General features: G+C 41.7%; 2 protein-coding genes across 2 annotated transcripts in view; one reads left to right on the top strand and one right to left on the bottom strand.

Moving 5' to 3' along the window:
• Nucleotides 1-8,404, top strand: part of SMURF2 (SMAD specific E3 ubiquitin protein ligase 2) — a gene marked incomplete at its 5' end in the record, with an annotated part of 58,495 nt that extends 50,091 nt beyond the window's left edge. The window contains 3 exons of the mRNA XM_011929771.1: nucleotides 2,891-3,092; nucleotides 4,365-4,440; nucleotides 4,753-8,404. Of these exons, the coding sequence (XP_011785161.1) occupies nucleotides 2,891-3,092; nucleotides 4,365-4,440; nucleotides 4,753-4,852 (378 nt within the window). The remainder of the gene's footprint in view (nucleotides 1-2,890; nucleotides 3,093-4,364; nucleotides 4,441-4,752) is intronic.
• A 5,486-nt stretch (nucleotides 8,405-13,890) lies between these two features.
• Nucleotides 13,891-20,555, bottom strand: part of CEP95 (centrosomal protein 95kDa) — a 30,943-nt gene continuing 24,278 nt past the window's right edge. The window contains exons 12-19 of the mRNA XM_011929654.1: nucleotides 20,393-20,485; nucleotides 19,417-19,549; nucleotides 18,449-18,618; nucleotides 18,264-18,338; nucleotides 16,734-16,886; nucleotides 15,096-15,242; nucleotides 14,730-14,801; nucleotides 13,891-14,230 (exon numbers count right to left, since the gene is read on the bottom strand). Of these exons, the coding sequence (XP_011785044.1) occupies nucleotides 14,054-14,230; nucleotides 14,730-14,801; nucleotides 15,096-15,242; nucleotides 16,734-16,886; nucleotides 18,264-18,338; nucleotides 18,449-18,618; nucleotides 19,417-19,549; nucleotides 20,393-20,485 (1,020 nt within the window). The 3' untranslated portion in view covers nucleotides 13,891-14,053. The remainder of the gene's footprint in view (nucleotides 14,231-14,729; nucleotides 14,802-15,095; nucleotides 15,243-16,733; nucleotides 16,887-18,263; nucleotides 18,339-18,448; nucleotides 18,619-19,416; nucleotides 19,550-20,392; nucleotides 20,486-20,555) is intronic.

Below are 20,555 nucleotides of genomic sequence, written 5' to 3'. Positions count from 1 at the left end.
ATTCTCCTGCCTCAGCCTCCCAAGTAGCTGGGACTACAGGCACCCGCAACCACGCCCGGCTGATTTTTATATTTTTAGTAGAAACAGGGTTTCACCACATTGGCCAGGCTGGTCTGGGACTTCTGACCTCAAATGATCCACCCACCCTGGCCTTCCAAAGTGCTGGGATTACAGGTGTGAGCCACCGTACCTGGCCTCTAAATGTCTTTAGATTAACCGCCATACAAAACAGTTAATAGTTTTTTGTTTCCTTTTAAAGCTATCCCTTAAACACCTCAGGTCTGCTTTTGTAATTAAGACCTTTGACAAATACATCTGAATTTCCTACTGAACTACTAAGAAACATGAGGTTTAATTCTATTCAGGCTCCCACATTTATTTAGTAGTTAGGGATAACACAAATATTTGAAGTCTACTAATAATTTGAAACATGATTTTATTCACTGCCTTCAATGTCCTTTCTAACTAAATCTGTTAATAGACCTGTTAGCAAACAAATCTAAAAAGGTTGGTCTTACTTAATACTCTCCCCATTCCTTTTGTGATTGAATTGTTCATAGTGAAATAGCCAGAAGGAAGTAGTTGGAGGAGAACGTAGCAGGAATGCCGATAAGGTTGCAATATAATGCATTTTCATCTCTTTATACAATAAACGAGGATTTGGCCTTCTAACTGCCATTCCTCTGAGGAAAAGAATTTAGGAGGAGTCTTTTATGTCATTAAACACACCCACAATCCTTTTTGGATAACCTCCTCCCTGTTCAGTGTGGTGTTAACTCAGTGAACCCTGTAGAAGCTTTGTTGGAGATTTTATTTCAGAACCCTATGGAAGCCTTACTGGAGACTTTATTTGGTAGAGTTAGGATTTTGAATATAGTTTCTACTGCTAATGAGTCATTATACTTTTTCTTTTTTTTTTTGGTGGAGACAGAATCTCACTCTGTCGCCCAGGCTGGAGTGCAGTGGTGCAATCTCTGCTCATTGCAACCTCCGCCTCTCGGGTTCAAGCGATTCTCTTGCCTCAGCCTCCCGAGTAACTGGAACTTCAGGTGTGCACGACCATGCCTGGCTAATTTTTGTATTTTTAGTAGAGACGGTGTTTCACCATGTTGCCCAGGCCGGTCTCAAACTCCTGAGCTCAGGCAGTCCACCTGCCTCTGCCTCCCAAAGTGTTAGGATTACAGGCATGAGCCATTGCACCGGGCCTGAATCATTAAACTTTGTATTTTTATTTTTGAGATAGAGTCTCACTCTGTTGCCCAGGCTGGAGTGCGGTAGCATGATCCTAGCTCACGGTTAACTCCTATGCTGAAGTGATCCTCCCACCTCAGCCTCCCCAGTAACTGGGACTACAGGTGTGCACCACCACACCTGGCTAACAGCTTTTTGGGTTTTTTTTTTTGTTTTTTTGTTTTTTTGTTTTTTTTTGGAGACACAGTCTCACTTTGTCCCCCAGGCTGACAGGATCTCGGCTCCCTACAATCTCTACTTCCCAGGTTCAAGCGATTCTCATGCCTTGGGATTACAGGTGCCCACCACCACGCCCAGCTACCGTTTTGTATTTTTAGTAGATACAGGGTTTCACCATGTTGGCCAGGCTGGTCTTGAACTCCTGACCTCAAGTGATCTGCCTGCCTTGTCCCCCCAAAGTGCTGGGATTACAGGCATGAGCCACCACACCCTACCCATTTTTAAAGATGATATGTATAACATTTATTTTAGCGTTGTATACATTAATCCTCGGTTTAATTCTATAAAATCTAGGATTTGCAAGTTATGTTTTATAGTACACATGGAATTCGCTATTATAAACATGTTAGATTAGTATGGTGAGTTAGTCTTGGACCCTAGGGAGATGTATTAGTAATATCAAAATGATTTGGGTATAGTTCATCTGTGTGACCCTCCATCGGGATGTGTTTAGCAGAGGTCTGTATCAATGTGCTCATGTATTTTGTGCTTTAATATCAATTTAAGATTATTAAGCAAATGTAGGCCAGGCATGGTGGCTCACGCCTATAATCCTAGCACTTTGGGAGGCTGAGGCAGGTGGATCACTTGAGGCCAGGAGTTGGAGACCAGCCTGGCCAACATGGCAGAATCCTGTCTCTACTGAAAAATACAAAAATTAGCTGGGCATTGTGGTGCATGCCTGTAATCCCAGCTACTCGGGAGGTTGAGGCAGGAGAATCACTTGAACCCAGGAGGCGGGCAGAGGTTGCAGTGAGCCTAGATCATGCCACTGCACACCAGCCTAGGAGACAGAGCGAAACTCTGTCTTAAAAAAAAAAAACAAAATTAAGCAAATTGTATGAATCACTTATTCAATACCCATTTCTAAAGTTTCTGTGCATTATTGGTTGCTTCCACAGGATGTAGTGAAATGGATGTTACTGCCATATTACAGCAGAGGACATTGATTGAATTGCCCTCAATCAACAAAGCTAATAGGTATTGAAACTAGTAGATGATACAAGTCCAAAGAAGGCACATATCAACTGTATTTACTCTTTGGATCTCAATTGCTGTCCATTTTCTTAAAGTTTTATAATTTTATTATGAACTTATGAAACAGTCACAATTTTTTACCTGGTCAAGTCTATCACAGCTGTGGTTCTCAGACCCTGGGGAGGGAGTTTGCAATGAGTAGATACCTCTGGAACTTTTTAAAATATAGAACCCAACTGTCACCCCAGATGCACAGAATTAAAATCTCTGAGCCTAGAACCTGGTATGTCAATTTGAAAAGCTTTTCAGATGATTCTGATATGCAACTTTGATTAGGAACCACCAAATGAGAGCCAGCAGTACAAATCTGAATTTCTCTTTTGAGGAATTTTTGACCTGGCTATGGTTTCCATGGGTTCATTACTGTGTACTATTTTCACAGCTTATTATTTGTGGACTTGGAAAGATAGATGTTAGTGACTGGAAGGTAAACACCCGGTTAAAACACTGTACACCAGACAGCAACATTGTCAAATGGTTCTGGAAAGCTGTGGAGTTTTTTGATGAAGAGCGACGAGCACGATTGCTTCAGTTTGTGACAGGGTCCTCTCGAGTGCCTCTGCAGGGCTTCAAAGCATTGCAAGGTAACAGCCTGCAGGCAAGCAGGGGCAGGCAAGCAGGTGGACCGGGGGTGGGTGGGGGCAGGTCTGTCAGTATGGGGTCTGTGTAGATATTTTATAAACCGTGTGCTTAGAGATTCTCTTTTCACTTCTTACCTGTGACTCTCACATTGTGATACCTTCTTCTCCTTCCTTTCTCTTGTTCCCCTCCCAAGAGCCTTTTCTGTGGGCTTCCCTGATTGTAGTGAGTGCCGCATGCTAGAGACCGTACGTGGTGATGCTCTGCCTTTTGTTTTCTGGTCCCCTTACTTTTAATTCTGTTGCACATTCCTGTAAGGGAAGTCATTCACTTTCATGCTCACATCTCGACCTGGTGAAAACGTTTACCTGCCTGGGATGCCTCTCCCCTCTACTTTTCAGTTCTTTATTAGACAGAAGCAGCATGGGTCATGGAAACCATCTGTTCGGTCAGAACATTTTAATTACTGCATAGCATCAGACCATTTGTTTACAACCATATTCCTTTTTTAAGAATGGTTTTCCGTGGAATCAGCTGGTTAATTTTGGGATGAGCTTGTAATATTGCTAATGATTGTGGCGCTTCACTGGGTGGCAGTTGCTTCCTTTACCTCTTAAGCACTTCATTATCAAAGCTGCCGGTGATGACTAAGGACATACAGAGCGAGACTGGTACGTAATTCGGCAGTGCTGTCCACAGCGCATGCTCTGAAATCCCTGGGGCGAACCTGCTTTCAGCCGTGCTGCCCTTCTCTGTAAGGAGAGCTCCTCAGCATCACACTGCCCAGATGCATAAAGTGAGGTTGTCTTTCTGCTACGTATATATATATGGGGTGTCTGTGCAAACTGAAATGGATTCTATAGACGGCTCTTTTGCTCTCAGCCCAGTTTGAGTCGTGAAATCTAAATTCGCATTAGGTTGTCATCTTTTTGAATGTGTGCCTATGTATTTTACCTTGGATTTTCCTGATTACTTTTCTTCTCATGCTTTTGGGATACTGATTTTCTCTAAAATATAGAAATTGGGAAAGGGATTTCAATCTCGAATTTTTTCTCAAATGGAAATACGAAGGTATTACGGAATCTAAGCCTTATCCAAGGTTAATTCTGGCTCTCAAAACCCAGATGCTTTTCCTGCTGCCCTTTGGTTGTACGTGCAGATTCATTAGCATTCCCCTATCCCCAGATCCTGTGGTTTACGTGCCAGTTTTATTCTAAGATTTTGGTGACGAACGCACGCACCTGCAGTGATTTCACCCACATTTCCTTCATTTGCAGGTGCTGCAGGCCCAAGACTCTTTACCATACACCAGATTGATGCCTGCACAAACAACCTGCCGAAAGCACACACTTGGTAAGGTATTTTTGTAGCTTTATTCCCCATTCCATGTACGTAGGTGTTAGTTCCGAACAGATTGGACTTTTTCTTTATTGTACTTACTAGTGTTGAATGAGCCTTTAAAGGGAATGATAAGCAGCTTAAGCGATTTAAAGTTAAGATTATTCGAAAATTGGTAGGAAAACTCAAAAGTGGTCACCTCTGTTTTAGAGAAATACCTTTTAGTTTTCTGTGTGACAGAGTGTTGTGGCTATATTGGTATACACTTGCTGGGCCAGTTTACTCATTATGAATGAACTCTATAAAATTTGATTTGCTTATTCACAGCTTCAATCGAATAGACATTCCACCCTATGAAAGCTATGAAAAGCTATATGAAAAGCTGCTAACAGCCATTGAAGAAACATGTGGATTTGCTGTGGAATGACAAGCTTCAAGGATTTGCCCAGGACTCTATTTATACAACCCTGACTGACAGTCTCCTTTCAGCAGAGTTTCAAAGAATGCTGAAATACAGGAAAACAACCCCCCCCATTTTTTTTTTTTTTACATTTTAGGACACTGTGAGGGGAAAGGACAATTTTGAAATTCCTTTTCAAGGAAAAAAAGGTCTTTATGCTTTGCCATGAGGCCACATTCAGCTGCTATTTAAACTTAATATCTTGAACCTAAAGAATGCTGACTTTTCCTACATTTCCAGAGTTAGGCAGTATTCTACACTTAAAGACTACTACTATTTTTATAAAAGGTAATCTATTCAAATTGCTTCACAGATTTCAAGTCTCAAACATCAAGACAACTTCAGCAGTCGGTACAAGTCACATTTCATTTTGATTGAATACATAATTTTGAACAGCTCCTGTACTTGCTCTTTGTAAAAAAAATAAATAAAAAATTATTTTGAATTATTCTACCTTTGTAAACAATTGGCTAAAAGAATCATCTTTAAGAAATTAAGCCATTTACATGTTTGTGTTTTTCTATGGCAGAGCATTATATTTTGCATTATATGTTTCAGCTTAGTCTAAGTGGGTCTTTTTTACATTTTTCAAGAACGAATTTCCTGGAATATAGCTATATAATTTTGGTTGTCAGATTCCTAATGCAAACGTTTAGTCTAAACTTAGTCATTTATTTGCGACAATAAGATGTGTTCAGGGGCTCCCTGTTTTTAAGAGACTCTTTAAAAAAAAAAAAAAAAACAGCTAGTGTTTTTATCTTGAATCAATGAGATTAGGCATTTTGGATTTACTTTTAATCTTAAAATACTGCATTTTTATAGCTTCTCACAGCATGTGGAGGGAATGGGATTTTCATTATTTTGCTGGGTCAGCTTATCTTTAATATATGTACTATTCCTATAAACCAAAGTCTCTGACAGCTGCACCTAATTTATATTGTATTTTGACTACAGTGTAAGTTTCCATTAACAAAACCACCCTAAAGCATTAACTGCTCATAATTTTAATTGGGTAAAATTATGAAAAAGGAAGAATTTTGCTTAAAGATTATTATTAAGCTTAGAAAATCCTGCTTTTACCTAACAGAATGAAGTGGGGTTGAGGGGCGGTAGTATGAACAGTGATTCTAACTCTATGGCATAAATTACTTTGAAACTAAAGAGTCCATTTTGGAAGTAAGGGAATCCCACTTCCCTTGGTGTTGAAGATTTGCATCCGATTTTGAAACGTCCAGATTTAGCTTTCAAGGTGTGTGGCATGTTGTATGATCCAGAAGCAATGAAAACTCTGGGGTGAGGGATTGAAAAAATCTGAAATCACAATTGGATTTTTAAATTCAACCGTCAGAAATATGCACTATTCAGGGTTTTTTTTACATTGATGTGAAATAAGCAAATTTTCATGAGATAATTAAGCTGCAGAATTTAAAGTTATGAAGTAAATAGGTCCTCTGTTCTGTTTCATGTGATGGAGTGGGTTTCAGTCTGTTCTTGGCGCCAAAGGGTTCCTCAGAGGTGCCTCAGGAGTAATGGTTTAAGAGAAGAGGGGCAAAGAAAGGGAGGGAGGGGGAAGGCCTAGTTGGTATTTAGCAGGGGCCTCAGGCTTCATATCCCCACCCCCTTTACCCAGAACAGCCTGTTTTTCTCTTATGTATATTGGAATTTCAAGTAAGCTTTCATGGGGTGCAGCGGGGCAGGGAGGAATGGATGGGATAAAAGAAGTGGAGATTTTGCTGCTCTAAAAAAGTTGAGAGCTACTTGTGTAGTTTTTAAGTATTTTAATGTATTTCATTTGGCCACATTCAACTGCCACAAGTAAGCTAGTCATAGTTGTAACTGTGCAGTGGTAATATGCTTATGTCTGCCTTTTTCCTCTCAAACAATGTTTTTTTACATTGCATTCTGAGTACTGAAGAGCATCTTGAAATGTATGGAAGGTGGTTTCTATGCTATTTGATAATCAGTAATGTTCAGCTGTCATGGTAGTACCCTATTAGTTGCAGGCCCATCTCTCTTATATTAAAGCACTAGTGCAGTTTATAATTGTGCCTACTTTTAAAATCTTTCAGTAAAAAATAAGTACATAATACTTTATATAAATCATAACTGACAGGGATGCAGTAATAATGAAATGCTACTATCACTTATTTTAATATACAATATAAAGCAGGCAAATACCATTGTTTTTTGAGTGCCTTTTTAACTTTATGCTAATGACTTAGTAGAGCTTTAAAAGAAAGAAATTGGCAGGGCACCATGGCTCACGCCTGTAATCCCAGCATTTTGGGAGGCCAAGGCGGGCGGATCACCTGAAGTCAGGAGTTCAAGAGCAGCCTGGCCAAGATGGTGAAACCCCATCTCTACTGAAAATACAAAATTAGCCAGGCGTGGTGGCACACTCCTGTAATCTCAGCTACTTGGGAGGCTGAGGCAGGAGAATTGCTTGAATCTGGGAGGCAGAGACTGCAGTGAGCCAATATCACACCACTGCACTCCAGCCTAGGCGACAAGAGTGAGACTCCGTCCCCCCGACCGCCAAAAAAAATAAATAAATTACTCTCCATAACAGTCTGTGCTATCACCATCATCTATAAAAACAGATTTAGATTTCCATTTCAGTTACATTACCCGATTACTTCCAAATAGGTGCTAAGCAGAAACCCCCAACGTGTTACTGAACCATGGACTCGCACCTCATGTTTAATGTGAATCTTTATTTCCGTGTCCCTCTTAACTGGTTTCTTCTTATCCTCCCTCTGGCTGTATTGTTATTTCAGATATGTGAGACCTGTTTTCATACTTTTGCCTTTCCATCATGAATGCTTAGTTATGAACAGAGGTTCCTTCGTAGAGCTCACAGGCAGTACAGAGAGGTGAGTCTTGTCTCAGAGGGCCTTGTATCTTGGTGTACCTTTTAAATAGTGCTGTGTATAGTGTACATTTTGTTTTGCACATAGTTTGTTGCCCCGAATGGGTTTTTTACCAAGCTTTTTTTCTTTCATATATTTACAGTCCGGAGCACAAGATTCTCTTCTTTCAAATACAGTGTAATTCGCTTTACAACACTAATCTGGGCTTTGAACTTCCAGTGCATTGGACTGATTGCATTGTTGGGAGTTAGAGGCTGTTCCAGCCATCCTTAGTTTGGTAGAGCAGCTCCTTCTGCTTGTTTTCTAAGCGTACAGTCAACGGGTGCCATTTGTGGTATTTAACATGTTAGGATGATTGTTCCAAATGCTGAGTTGTTTTATTTCTAGATGTAATTAGTTCACTTTATGTAATATTCTTCTCTCAAACTGACTTTAAAAACAAAGTTTTATCATTTTCATTGTATTTTTATTTATTACAGAGTGTTTTAGCTTTGATATTCTTTGTATTTTCACTCATTTGTTACATGAGCTTTATCAATAACATCTGTATAAATGGTTTTTAAAAATTAACTATGTATGTGCCCATGCCGAAGTCGAGCAATAAAATCAATGCTGTTTGCACTGTCACAGCATCAACGTTTTTAAAGAATATTGAGTTTGTAATTGTTTTGAAAACATTTATGATTGGCTCTATGGAGAGTGACAACATGAGTCACAAAATGAAAAGTTTAAGAACACATGCCATCCTGAGTTGGTGCCTCTGTCATGTTGCAGAGCTCAGGCCTCCTTTCTGTCTCCCGGCAGAGCGGGAAGGCGCCCATTTTCTCCGGCCGTGGTGACTGCCCGGTTGGCAGTACCTATTGGGGGCTGCACATAGGTGGATTTCTGAGGGGGGTCAGGGGTTAGTGGGGAAGAGCATCTTGGTCCTGTCACCAGTCTGCATCCATCTTTGCTATAATACATCTCTGCTCTGGAGGGCAGGTCTATGATAGGGACTCACATTTGCCAGCCCTACTTTGGTATGTCGAGCAGTAAAATTCTCAAAATGAAAAGGAGAAATCAATTGTATTTTTTCTAGAAGCTGTGGATTTTAATAATGATAGTGGACTAAAGTCCAGCTAACTCTATGGATAGAAAAGGAATGAATATGGTCTGTGGAAGTCTACACAGCATAGGGTACAACAGAAGGGAAAACCTGGGCAACGTGTAAGTAGTAGCAGTGTATTAAAGTTCAAAGGGTGAGCATGCTTTTGTTTATATACTTTTATATTCTTTTGAATATTTTTGTTTTGCTTTGTCCCTCATTGCTGTGTTTAGTGGTTTTATCTAAAATTTGTAAAGTTTTAGTATATTAAAGATTTTTGGCTGGGCACAGTGGTTCACACCCATAATCCCAGCACTCTGGGAGGCCGAGGTGGGCAGATCACGAGGTCAGGAGTTCCAGACTAGTCTGGCCAACATGGTGAAACCCCGCCTCTTTACTAAAAACAAAAATTAGCCAGGTGTGGTAGTGGACGCCTGTAATCCCAGCTACTCGGGAGGCTGAGGCAGAAGAATTGCTTGAACCCAGGAGGCAGAGGTTGCAGTGAGCCAAAATTGCACCACTGCACTCCAGCCTGGACAACAGAGTGAGACTCTGTCTCAGGAAAAAAAAAAAAAAAAAATTTCAGGCCGGGTGCTGTGGCTTGCACTTGTAATCCCAGCACTTTGGGCAGCCAAAGCAGGTGAATCTCTTGAGCCTAGCTTGAGATCAGTCTGGGCAACATGGCGAAACCCCATCTCTACAAACAATACAAAAACCAGCTGGGCATAGGGGCACGTGCCTGATAGTCCCAGCTACTGGAGGTGGGGCTGAGATGGGGGAATCGTTTGAGTCCTGGAGGCCAAGGCTGCAGTGAGCCGTGATTGAGCCACTGTACTCCAACCTGGGCAACAGACTTGAGACCCTGACTCAAAAACAACTTTTTTTTTATTTTAATATAATAATAGTCTACAAATTATCCAAAAGTTTGATTTGACTAATGATCAGAAGTTTAACCTGAAAAGTTTGTCCCTTCATTGATTAATGAAGGTTAACCATGTTACCCACTATTGATTTGTACTTCATATACCAAATGCTTACAATACATGTATATACAATAGGATATATGCAACAGAACAAGAGCCTAGTAACAGGATAGAGGAGGTAATTACACAGGAAAAGTGTTACTTTACATTCCTATGCTAACATTCGTAGCAAACTAGACAGACCAGATTTTAAATTTTACTTAAAAAGTATCTGCCCTAAATGTGACTTGTCTGCTGCTCATTCAACAAATATTTACTGTGCTCCTACTATGTGCCACGCTCTGTACTAGCTGATAGCCATATAGCTTTGCATGGTGGTTAGAAAATGAACTTCCCAAGTAATGCTTCTAGCCTGTGTCTCACTGTAGACTAAGTTCAAACTTAAGCATTCAAAACTCAATTTATGTACAGCAAAGCAGTCAGTCAGGATGGGAGCACATGAATCAATACCCCACCTCAGCCAGGCCCTGAATCCCAGACTTGGGTATTTGTTTGTGGTCTCACTGTGTTGCCCAGGCTGGAATGCAGTAGCTATTTCACTGGCACAATCATAGTGCACTGTAGCATCAAACTACTGGTCAGTCTCCCAAGTAGCTGGGACTACAGGTGGGCACCACCATGCCATGGTGCAGTCTATGGGATGGGCGGGGGAACCTAAGACGTTTCTCCTGCCCAGTTAAGTATTCTTAATGCTTTTTTTTTTTTGTAAGAGTCTTGCTCCGTTGCCCAGGCTGGAGTGCAGTGGTACAATAGCTCACTGCAACCTCCACCTCCAGGTTCAAGCGATTCTTGTGCCTCAGCCTCCCAAGTAGCTGGGATTACAGGGTGTGCACCACCATGCCCGAGTAATTTTTGTATTTTTAGTAGAGATGGGGTTTCACCATGTTGGCCAGACTGGGCTTTTCATTAACTGTAAATATTGTCTGGTTAGTCCCTTATGATAGATGAGGCATTTAGTTCTAATACGAAGCACCTCACTCTGTAACCCCCCACAGGACTTTTCAAATGCACGATTGTGATGAACCTTTCCTGGGCTGCTCCAGGCTGACTGGCTTGAAGCACACGATCCACAGCACTTGAATCGCACCGTCCTCTGCTTGTTAAGCTAGTCTGGTGAAGTGATCTTTATTTGCTTTTGATTTTTCAAAAATATGTTGTCTCCTATTTTCTGACCTTTGCTGAGCAATCCTATTCCTTCCAATTCTCTCATAAATTCTTTTTTTTTTTTTTTTTCAAATGCACGATTGTGATGAACCTTTCCTGAGTTACTTTTTAGCTTGGTAAAGAGCACCAGTTGGCCGGGCGCGGTGGCTCAAGCCTGTAATCCCAGCACTTTGGGAGGCCGAGACGGGTGGATCACGAGGTCAGGAGATCAAGACCATCCTGGCTAACACGGTGAAACCCCGTCTCTACTAAAAAATACAGAAAAGTAGCCGGGCGAGGTGGCGGGCGCCTGTAGTCCCTGCTACTCGGGAGGCTGAGGCAGGAGAATGGCGTGAACCCGGGAGGCGGAGCTTGCAGTGAGCTGAGATCTGGCCACTGCACTCCAGCCTGGGCGATAGAGCGAGACTCCGTCTCAAAAAAAAAAAAAAAAAAAAAGCACCAGTCACCAGAACTAGCAACTTAATCTTCCTAAAATATTTTACATTAAAAAAAAAAGTATAATAAAAGCATTGTTAGGCTTGTGCTAACACATCTATGGTATTATATAATCTACCGCTCAGAGTCACACCTGCTATGCTTCTGGATCTTTTCTGGGTGCTATGCTTCTAGATCTTTCCTATATTTATATTATATTGCATTATATGTATAATACCCGCTCACACTGTGGTTTTTTCTATAAAACTGCATATTTTGTACTCTAAAATTTTTTTACTCAATATTTTATGGCTATCTAGATCTACTTTATCCTCTAATACTTTTTAGAACTTATGTTCCAGCTCTTGCGTATCTAGCCTTATTGTGGGGAAAAGAGAGATCAGACTGTTACTGTGTCTATGTAGAAAGAAGTAGACATGAGACTCCATTTTGTTCTGTACTAAGAAAAATTCTTCTGCCTTGAGATGCTGTTAATCTGTAACCCTAGCCCCAACCCTGTGCTTACAGAGACACGTGCTGTGTTGACTCAAGGTTTAATAGACTTAGGGCTGTGCAAGATGTGCTTTGTTAAAAAAAAGTGCTTGAAGGCAGTATGCTTGGCAAAAGTCATCACCATTCTCTAATCTCGAGTACCCAGGGACACAATGCACTGCGGAAGGCAGCAGGGACCTCTGCGTAGGAAAGCCAGGTATTGTCCAAGGTTTCTCCCCAGTGATAGCCTGGATATGGCCTCGTAGGAAGGGAAAGACCTGACTGTCCCCCAGCCCGACACCCGTAAAGGGTCTGTGCTGAGGATTAGTAAAAGGGGAAGGCCTCTTTGCAGTTGAGATTAAGAGGAAGGCCTCCATCTCTTGCTCGTCCCTGGGAATGGAATGTCTCGGTGTAAAATGCGATCGTATGTTCTATTTACTGATAGGAGAAAACTGCCTCATGGCTGGAGGTGAGACATGCTGGCGGCAATACTGCTCCTTAATGCACCCAGATGTTTGTGTAAAGTCAAACATAAATCTGGCCTATGTGCACATTAAGGCACAGCACCTTTCCTTTAATTTGTTTATGACAGAGATCTTTGCTCACAATTTCCCGCTGACCCTGTCTCCCCACCATTACCCTATAGTCCTGCCACATCCCCCTCTCTGAGATGGTAGAGATAGTGATCGGGAACTCAGAGACCAGTGCCAGCGCGGGTCCTCCGTATGCTGAGCACTGCTTCGTCTCTGTGTCTTCTTTCTTTTCCCAGTCTCTCGTCCCACCTGACTAGAAAAGCCCACAGGTGTGGAGGGGCAGGCCACCCCTTCACCTCATCTTGTGCATTTCCTGTCCTTTCCATTCACCTGTGCTTGCTGAATTGTCACAACCCATCACAGGTGTCCGCATGTCACTTACCATGCTCCAAACACACCCAGTCCATTAAGCCTTTCCCCGCTGGAAGCTCTCGCCTGCCTGGTGGCCCACCCTTCTGCCAGTTTCCATTCCAAGAGCTCAGCACTTAGAACCACAGCAGTTGATCAGATGTCTTTTCTCTCTAGGTCAGGTTTCACTGCTTCATGCCTCCTGGCCTCATCACACATACACTCATCCCCACAGCACTCTCTTATGGCTCTAATGGAAGCCTCTCTCTGCCACTCCTGGGCTTCCATCCAACTCCCCATATCCTCAACTGCTCTGAAGCGTCCTCTAGCTTAAGTGTAGCTTTTCCTGTCCATTGAAAACACCATCCCCAAGTGGTTTTTTTTCCCTCATATTCCTCCATATCAGAGATGAGGCTGGTACACTCTTGCCCACTTAAAGCCCATCATGCCTTCTTCCCACCTGCAGTCACTAATGCATCTTTGAATGACAGCCTGGCTTTCCACCCTTTATCTCTTCTCACTGCTATCTTCTGCCAACCAACAGAAACCATAATGCATTTTATTTTTTATTTTTTTGAGAAAGTGTTTCACTTTTGTTGCCCAGGCTGGAGTGCAGTGGTGCGATCTTGGCTCACTGCAACCTCCACCTCCCAAGTTCAAGCAATTCTCGTGCCTTAGCTGGGTGCCACCATGCCTAGCTAATTTTTGTACTTTTAGTACAGACGGCGTTTCACCATGCTGGCCAGGCTGGTCTCGAACTCCTGACCTCAAGTGATCCACCTGCCTCAGCCTCCCAAAGTGCTGGGATTATAGGCGTGAGCCACTGCACCCAACTGCCACAATGCATAGTCCCTCATCTTCCAGTCACGTTATGAAAAGTCTACACATACACGGTACTGTCAAGGTTCTCCAAGGCCCACCTCTGATAACCACCCACCTTTCTTTAACGTATGTATTTTTTTGTCGTCAAGTGCTAATTCTTAATTATTTTTGTTGACTTAAAGCAACAAACTTCAAGGAGCTGGCTGCTCAAACAAGGCTTGTTAATTGCTTTAGCACAAATACGACTAATGAAGATCCCCCCTTTTCAGATGTTAGGTCATAAATTCAAAAGCAGTAAGCTTTTAGAAAACAATTTTTATTTTAAAATTCATAAAAAGTACTGGAAATATAGGTAAAGCATTTGAAAATGACTTTTCTGGCCTATCTGTTTACTGGCTCAATTCTAGCTCTGTCCTGGTAAAGGCCTCCAGAACCTTCACCTATTATCAAGTCTGGCCTCACAGGGAGGGACTTTTACTGTACTGAAAGGAAGCCAGCTGAAGTCGAGATCTGAAGCGCTCAGCTTCCAGTTCCCGGAAGAAAACATCATCATCATTCTGTGTTATCATGTCCTGCAGCTGCTGAATTTCCTTCTCCATCTTAGATCTCAGCTCCCTCTTCACCTTATGTAATGTCTGAAAAAAGAAGGCATGTCATCCTGCTGTTCACAGCATTTATCCAGGCCCTCATCTATTGTTCCCTCTCCATCTTCCAGCTAATCAAACTACTCCAAAATTTTTAATAATCTAGCAGCAGCTCTTACAGAGACCTAACTAAAGTTAAAATCAGGATAAAAATGTCTTGGGTCACAGATGGATTGCCTTATTAGTCTTCTCTCCATTCCCTTTACGTTTGTTTTCTACTTCCTAAAAATGTAAATAAACTAAATAAATGTAAATAAAATGTAAATAAATGTGTCACTTAATGATGGAGATATGTTCCAAGAAATGCATCAAGTGTTTTGTTATTGTGCAAAATGTCAGTGTACTTACACAAACCCAGATGGTACAGTCTACTGCACACCGGGGCTATATGGTATAGCCTATTGCCCCAGCCACCAATGTACGAGGTCCCTTGCTGAAGGAAACGTTGCCATGCAATGCATGACTTTGCTTCTATCTTGTTAATTATTACCTGGGCCTGAGATTTCTCTCTGGCTTTAAGTTCTTGATGTTCCTGTGATATGGCTTCTGCCAGCAATGAAAACTGTTTATAGGAAGAAAAAACCAAATATTTAATGTCTGTAGTCCAAATGTAACATTTCTTAATGTTCATAGGCTTAAAATAATTTTAATGGAAATAGGGCAATATACTGTACTATGGTCAAGTATTATTTGATCTTAAATTTCAATCTTGAAAATGGGGTCCTCTAATCTGCAGAGTGCAAACTTTAGTTAACACAAGGAGGTTTATTTATTGTCAACAGACTAAGCAAGTTTTGCCACAAGGGTAAGTGGTCAGGACTAAGCACAACAGCGTAACCAAGTGCCAGGAGCCCACCTGGTCCTTATAGTAGTTCTCCATGGAGTCCAGTTCATCCTGGTGGCGTCTCTTTTGTTCATCTCGCTTTTCTTTGGCATAGTTTCTTAGGTCTCGTAATCTTTGCTTTTGAATGTTTAAACCTTCTTCAAACAGTTTCTTAAATATCTGTCATTTAATCGTAAAAATAAAGTTATTGAGGAATATAATCATTTTGGTCAACTAGAGGTATATACTGATTGTATTTCACAAAGGTTTTTTTTTTTGAAATACTAGTTTTATTCAGATATTATGACATACCATAAAATTTACCTCCTTTTTTTTGAGACAGGTTATTGCTCTGTCACCCAGGCTGGAGTGTAGTGGTGCAGTCAACAGCTCACTGCAGCCTTGACCTCCCAGGCTCAAGCAATTCTCCCACCTTGGCTGCCTGAGTAGCTGGGACTACAGGCATGTGCCACCACGCCTGGCTAAATTTTTAATTTTTTGGAGAAATGAGGTCTCACTATGTTGCCCAGGCTGGTCCCAAGCAATCCTTGCACCTTAGCTTCCCAAAGTGCTGGGATTACAGGCGTGAGCCACTGAGCCCAGCCTTATCCTTTTAAAGTAAGTAACTCAGTACGCCTTATTATACTTAGTTGTGCAACCATCACCACTACAGAACATTGTTATCACCCCAAAAAGAAACCCTATACTGATTAGTGCTCATTCCCCCTGTCCCATCCTTAGCCCCTGACAGTCACCAGTCTGTCTACTTTCTATCTCCATGGATTTGCATATTCTGGACACTTCCTAAAAATGGAATCATGTAATTCGTGGCCTTTCATATTTGGTTTCTTTCACTCCGCATGTTTTCAAGGTTCATCTATACTGTAGTATATATGAATTCTTCATTCATTTTTATTGCCAAGTAACATTCTACTGTATGAATAAATGCACACTGTTTATCCATTCGTTAACTGATGGACACTTTGGGTTGTTTTTCCTTTTAGGCTATTACAAGTAAAGCTATGAACATTTGTGTTTTTTGTGTGATTATATAGCTAGGGGTGAAATTGCTGGGTCATAGGGTAGCTCTATATGACCTTTTGATAACCTTCTGAAGAACTGCTAGATTCTTCTCCAAAGCAGCTGCACCATTTTACATTTTACCATGGTAGTTAACTACAATTACTAAAATATTTTACAGATGAAATTTCTTGCTAGCTTGGGATCTCAAAAGGTTAATCATTTCAGCCTGATAAGGATGACATAGCAAACACCTTGTGGAAAATCTCTCACAGTACAGCTGTTTTGACACTATCCCTGATTTTATGTGGAATACAAGGTCATGTTATCACACCTTAAATTCCTGTCTCTCACAACATGTTCCCAAACCTCTAAAGTAGTTTTACTGGAGACGTACCTATTATGTGTAAGAGGTAGGGAAGAAGTAAGACTTCACATTAAGATGAGACACACAGAGACTGAAAATGGACGGGAATGCACAATGGAGTAAGAAAATGAAGTGTGGCCAAGCAGAACTCAGGGCCAGCACTATAGGACTTCGATTTAGATTTCGGATTCAAATTTGGACAAGAGTCACGAACAAAGGTGGTGGTCCTGAAAGGTAACAAAGTTCACCTTCTTAACAGGGCTGGACAGAAAAGCCAGACTTACCATTTCTTCCCGGGTCCTCATTCTCATCATTTTTGCATGCAACTGAACTCTATAATCATCATAATATTTTCGAGCACGAACAATTTGCTGTCGATTTTCTTTTATCTTTGATTGGGTCAACCTTTGCCTACGAATGCAGTCCTTGAAGTCTTGCTAAGAAAGGGAAAGGGGAGGGAAGAGAAGGATAAGGACAAGAGGAATGCAGACTCCAGCGTTCTCATCTGCCCCACTCCCCATCACGATGTCTTCAGGCAGTATGCCAGCTGTGGGGGGGCCAGTGGCCCCAGAAGCCCTTCAGCCTTTGGCAGCTTCATCACCTCAATCTGAAGAGTAGCTCCAATAACCGCCCCGCCGCAGCAGAGGGCAGCAGTGATCCTGGGTACTCCTGTGGAACTGAGGGCTCACTTCCCATGCCACCAGGAGGCTGCTAACAAGGCTGGCCCATATGCCAGCTCACAAGGAGTAGGAAAATGGCACATCCAGACTTTCAAGCAGAGCCTGGGCTGCCAGGAGTATTTAATTAGGCAAAAACTAAGGAAATTAGACAAAATCTGACAAAGGAGTGAAGATGAAATGGGGTCACCTACAGACACTTATGTAGGTGTTTCAGATATTAGTGTTTTCCCCCCCATAGGAAAGTACCATCTGCAGTTCCTGAGATCTTTCTGGAACTGTTTAGTATTATAGTTCTCATGGCTTATCTCTACTCCACACTCGGGCAAAGATTTTCAAATCTCTTCCTTTGGCAGATTGTTTCTGACCTCCATCCTCTCCCTTCATAATTCTCTAAGTACAATTTCTCATCAAAATTGTAACGGAGGCTGATAAATCCCAGAGCTCTCTACTTGGGACCTGAGGAGGACAGGAGACGGCAAACAGCACTAAGTTCAGCCACTTGGCACCTAGATGGGTCCATGGAGGGCCACAGACAGAACCGGATTAAAATCTCAGCTGTGTCCCTTGCTTATCAGTGAGACCCAGGGCAAGTTACTTAATATCTCAAAGCTTCAGGGTTTTCATGTCACAGAAAACATCTCTAATATATTACTATAAAGACTAACTGCAACTGTGTACATAAAGTACCTAGCTCTTCCCCTGCCCGTTCTGGGTTTGTTTTATTGTTGTTGAGATAGGGTCTCACTTTGGCACCCAGGCTGGAGTGCAGTGGCAAGATCACAGCTCACTGCAGCCTTGCCCTCCCACGCTTCCCACTTCTGCCTCACAAGTAGCTGGGACCACAGGCAAATGCCACCACGCCAGGCTGATTTTTTCCATACCCATATATATATTTTTTAAGACAGGGTCCCACTATGTTGCTGAGGCTGGCCTCAAGTGATCCTCTCACCTCAGCCTCCCAAAGTGCTGGGATTACAGGCATGGGCTATCAATTTTGGTTAAAGACCTAAGCAACACTTCCACATGCAGGTGTTAGAGGTGAAGGGTCTGTGGGACTGTTGCCCAGCTAGCACAGATAAAGGGAATGAATATAACAAATTCAAAATTATAATACCCAACTTGCTCTTGACATACCAGTCTCTTGTTATGTTCATACTCTTTCCTGACAAGGGTAGTAAGGAGGTCATGCCTTCTTAGGGCTTCTTCTATCTTGAAGGGGGACACGAAATCAAGTAGGTTAATAATGCTGTTCACTCAATTCTCAAGGAGAAGCTCTTCTCTCATTTAAATTCCTATGCTTAAGACTGACAGTAACTTACTTCATCTTGCAGTTTCTTCTTTGATCGATTTTCTCTACATGCCTCTTTCTTAAGCTGTTCAACCTGTGCAATTTGCTGTTTCCACATTTTGCTTAGTGTTGGGCCAGAAACATAGAGAAATGGAAACTGCTCCAGCATAAGGGGCAGGAGACTGTGTTCACTTACTTTCACTGCAAAGTAAAAGAAGATGTTCTTAATCTGAGACTTGTGGACAAGAACTCATCCAACATCCCTGGTAGATCAAAGCTTATGTAAGTGATATGGTTTTGATTCTGTAAATAACAATTCTAAATGTACTTATAATTGCATTCCTCCTCTGATTGGAGTAAGCCAACTACTGATAAGGATAAAAATAAGTTCTGACTGATGCCATGCTGGTCCTGGGAAGTCCATCCTAATTGCTCAGCTGCTTCAGTGCCTGCAGGTAGATTCTCTATGTATGGTAAAATAGAAGACTCCTCAACCCTCCTGGTAGGCAAGTGCTTAGAAGAAAAGTTTCTGGTCTAAAGGGTATAGTAGGAGGGCCGGCAATCTTTGGGGTATAACAGGAAGCCTGGCATTTCTCATGGCTTTGTTTCCTTGTAATAAGACTCTACACTCATTGGCACTGTCAATATACAGGAGGTGGACAGGCCATCTGCTTGCCTTGGAGCATCCCCTTCATTCTACCAACTTCCCAGAAACAGACAAAAACGCAGCCAAAGTGAGTAAGCACAGGAGTGAGGCTAATGGTGGTGCAGCAGGTGGCAGACCTGGCATTCCTTGGGTGCCAATATACAGGCCTCCCTAAGGTACTTCCTTATTGAAGAGTTTTAGCCCTCTGCAGGAAACCAGCCACATGGCAACGGAAAAAAAAACTTTCTTCAGCTAACTGGTGGATGTTAGCTTTCAGTGCTGTGTCCTTGGAATGCTGCACTCGCTTTCAAAGGCTGCCAGTTTTCCATAAAGTACAATTATGTGGTTCTTACTTGGAACTGCTTTGTTTGGCTTTGGGAGGCCACCTCTTGGACTTTGAGTTGTGGTTTTTCTAGAGTAAATCTTCCAGGGCTGACTACATTCTGGAGTTCCTTTACGAACAGCTTCTCCTCTGTATATTTTTTCCTTAGAAGCAGATACAAAACAATAAAAATAAAAGGTCTAATGTATCATGCATCATCTTAAATATTACATATTGACAAAAAGAGCTAACTACTCCCCAGCCAAACCACCTTACTTCAAATTTGTAAAATCTGGTTAATAATTCACTCACTCTAAACTAAAGGCATCTTTTGGCCTCTGGCATCCCTTGGAATTTGAAAAAGCACTGAATCTTTTTCAAGTTTCAGTCACCATAGTCCCACACCCTAAATACAACCACTATTTATCTTTTTTTTTTAACCTATTAATGTTTCGATGTACTTCTCTTTTTCCACGTAGATTTTAAAAAATTCTCAAGCAACTATGCAGTATGCTTAGTTGTAACCATACTGTACTTTATATCCTGTTTTGTTCACTAATATTTTAGCATAAGCATTTTCCCCATGATTTCGTTTCGTTTCTGTAACCATTCTTTTGAAAGGCAATGAAAACTTCAGTTTTGGGTTTCTTACAACCAGGTCTGGAGCAACTAGGATGTTCTGTCTTCTCTTCCTCTTCTTTAATTTTGTCAGCCTAGACTAGTTTTTAAGCCCCTGAACTGCTAAGTCAAATACTCTTAAAAACTGATGGTAAGTTTTAAGTAGGGGAAAAAACGCTCGTTTTCTTTGGTACCACGTCTTGTCATATTTTACCAACCTGAATGCCTTATTGAGAAGCAACAGTCCTGTATCATGACATGAAATCCTGCCTTTTCCTAAAGAGCTCATGATTAAGGCCCTGTTGGCCCCTTTTTCTTTTAAAAAGATCATCTGTACTTCCCCCTCATCTGATCAAATGGCATTTATTACAGTGTAGACTTTTACCCACTGTTTCCTCCTCCTTCTCATGTATTCTTAGAGGTCCAATATTCTCTTGAACTTTATGTCTTCTTAGCTCCCTTTCAAATGCTTCAGTAAATGCCTATAGGGGAAAAGGTCATAAGATAGTACAGTTATTAAAAACATATACAGGGCCGGGCGCGGTGGCCTCA

This window comes from Colobus angolensis, unplaced genomic scaffold, assembly GCF_000951035.1.
Source record: "Colobus angolensis palliatus isolate OR3802 unplaced genomic scaffold, Cang.pa_1.0 Scaffold1, whole genome shotgun sequence".
Lineage (NCBI taxonomy): Eukaryota > Metazoa > Chordata > Mammalia > Primates > Cercopithecidae > Colobus > Colobus angolensis.
This window is presented reverse-complemented; position numbering and strand designations above follow the sequence as displayed.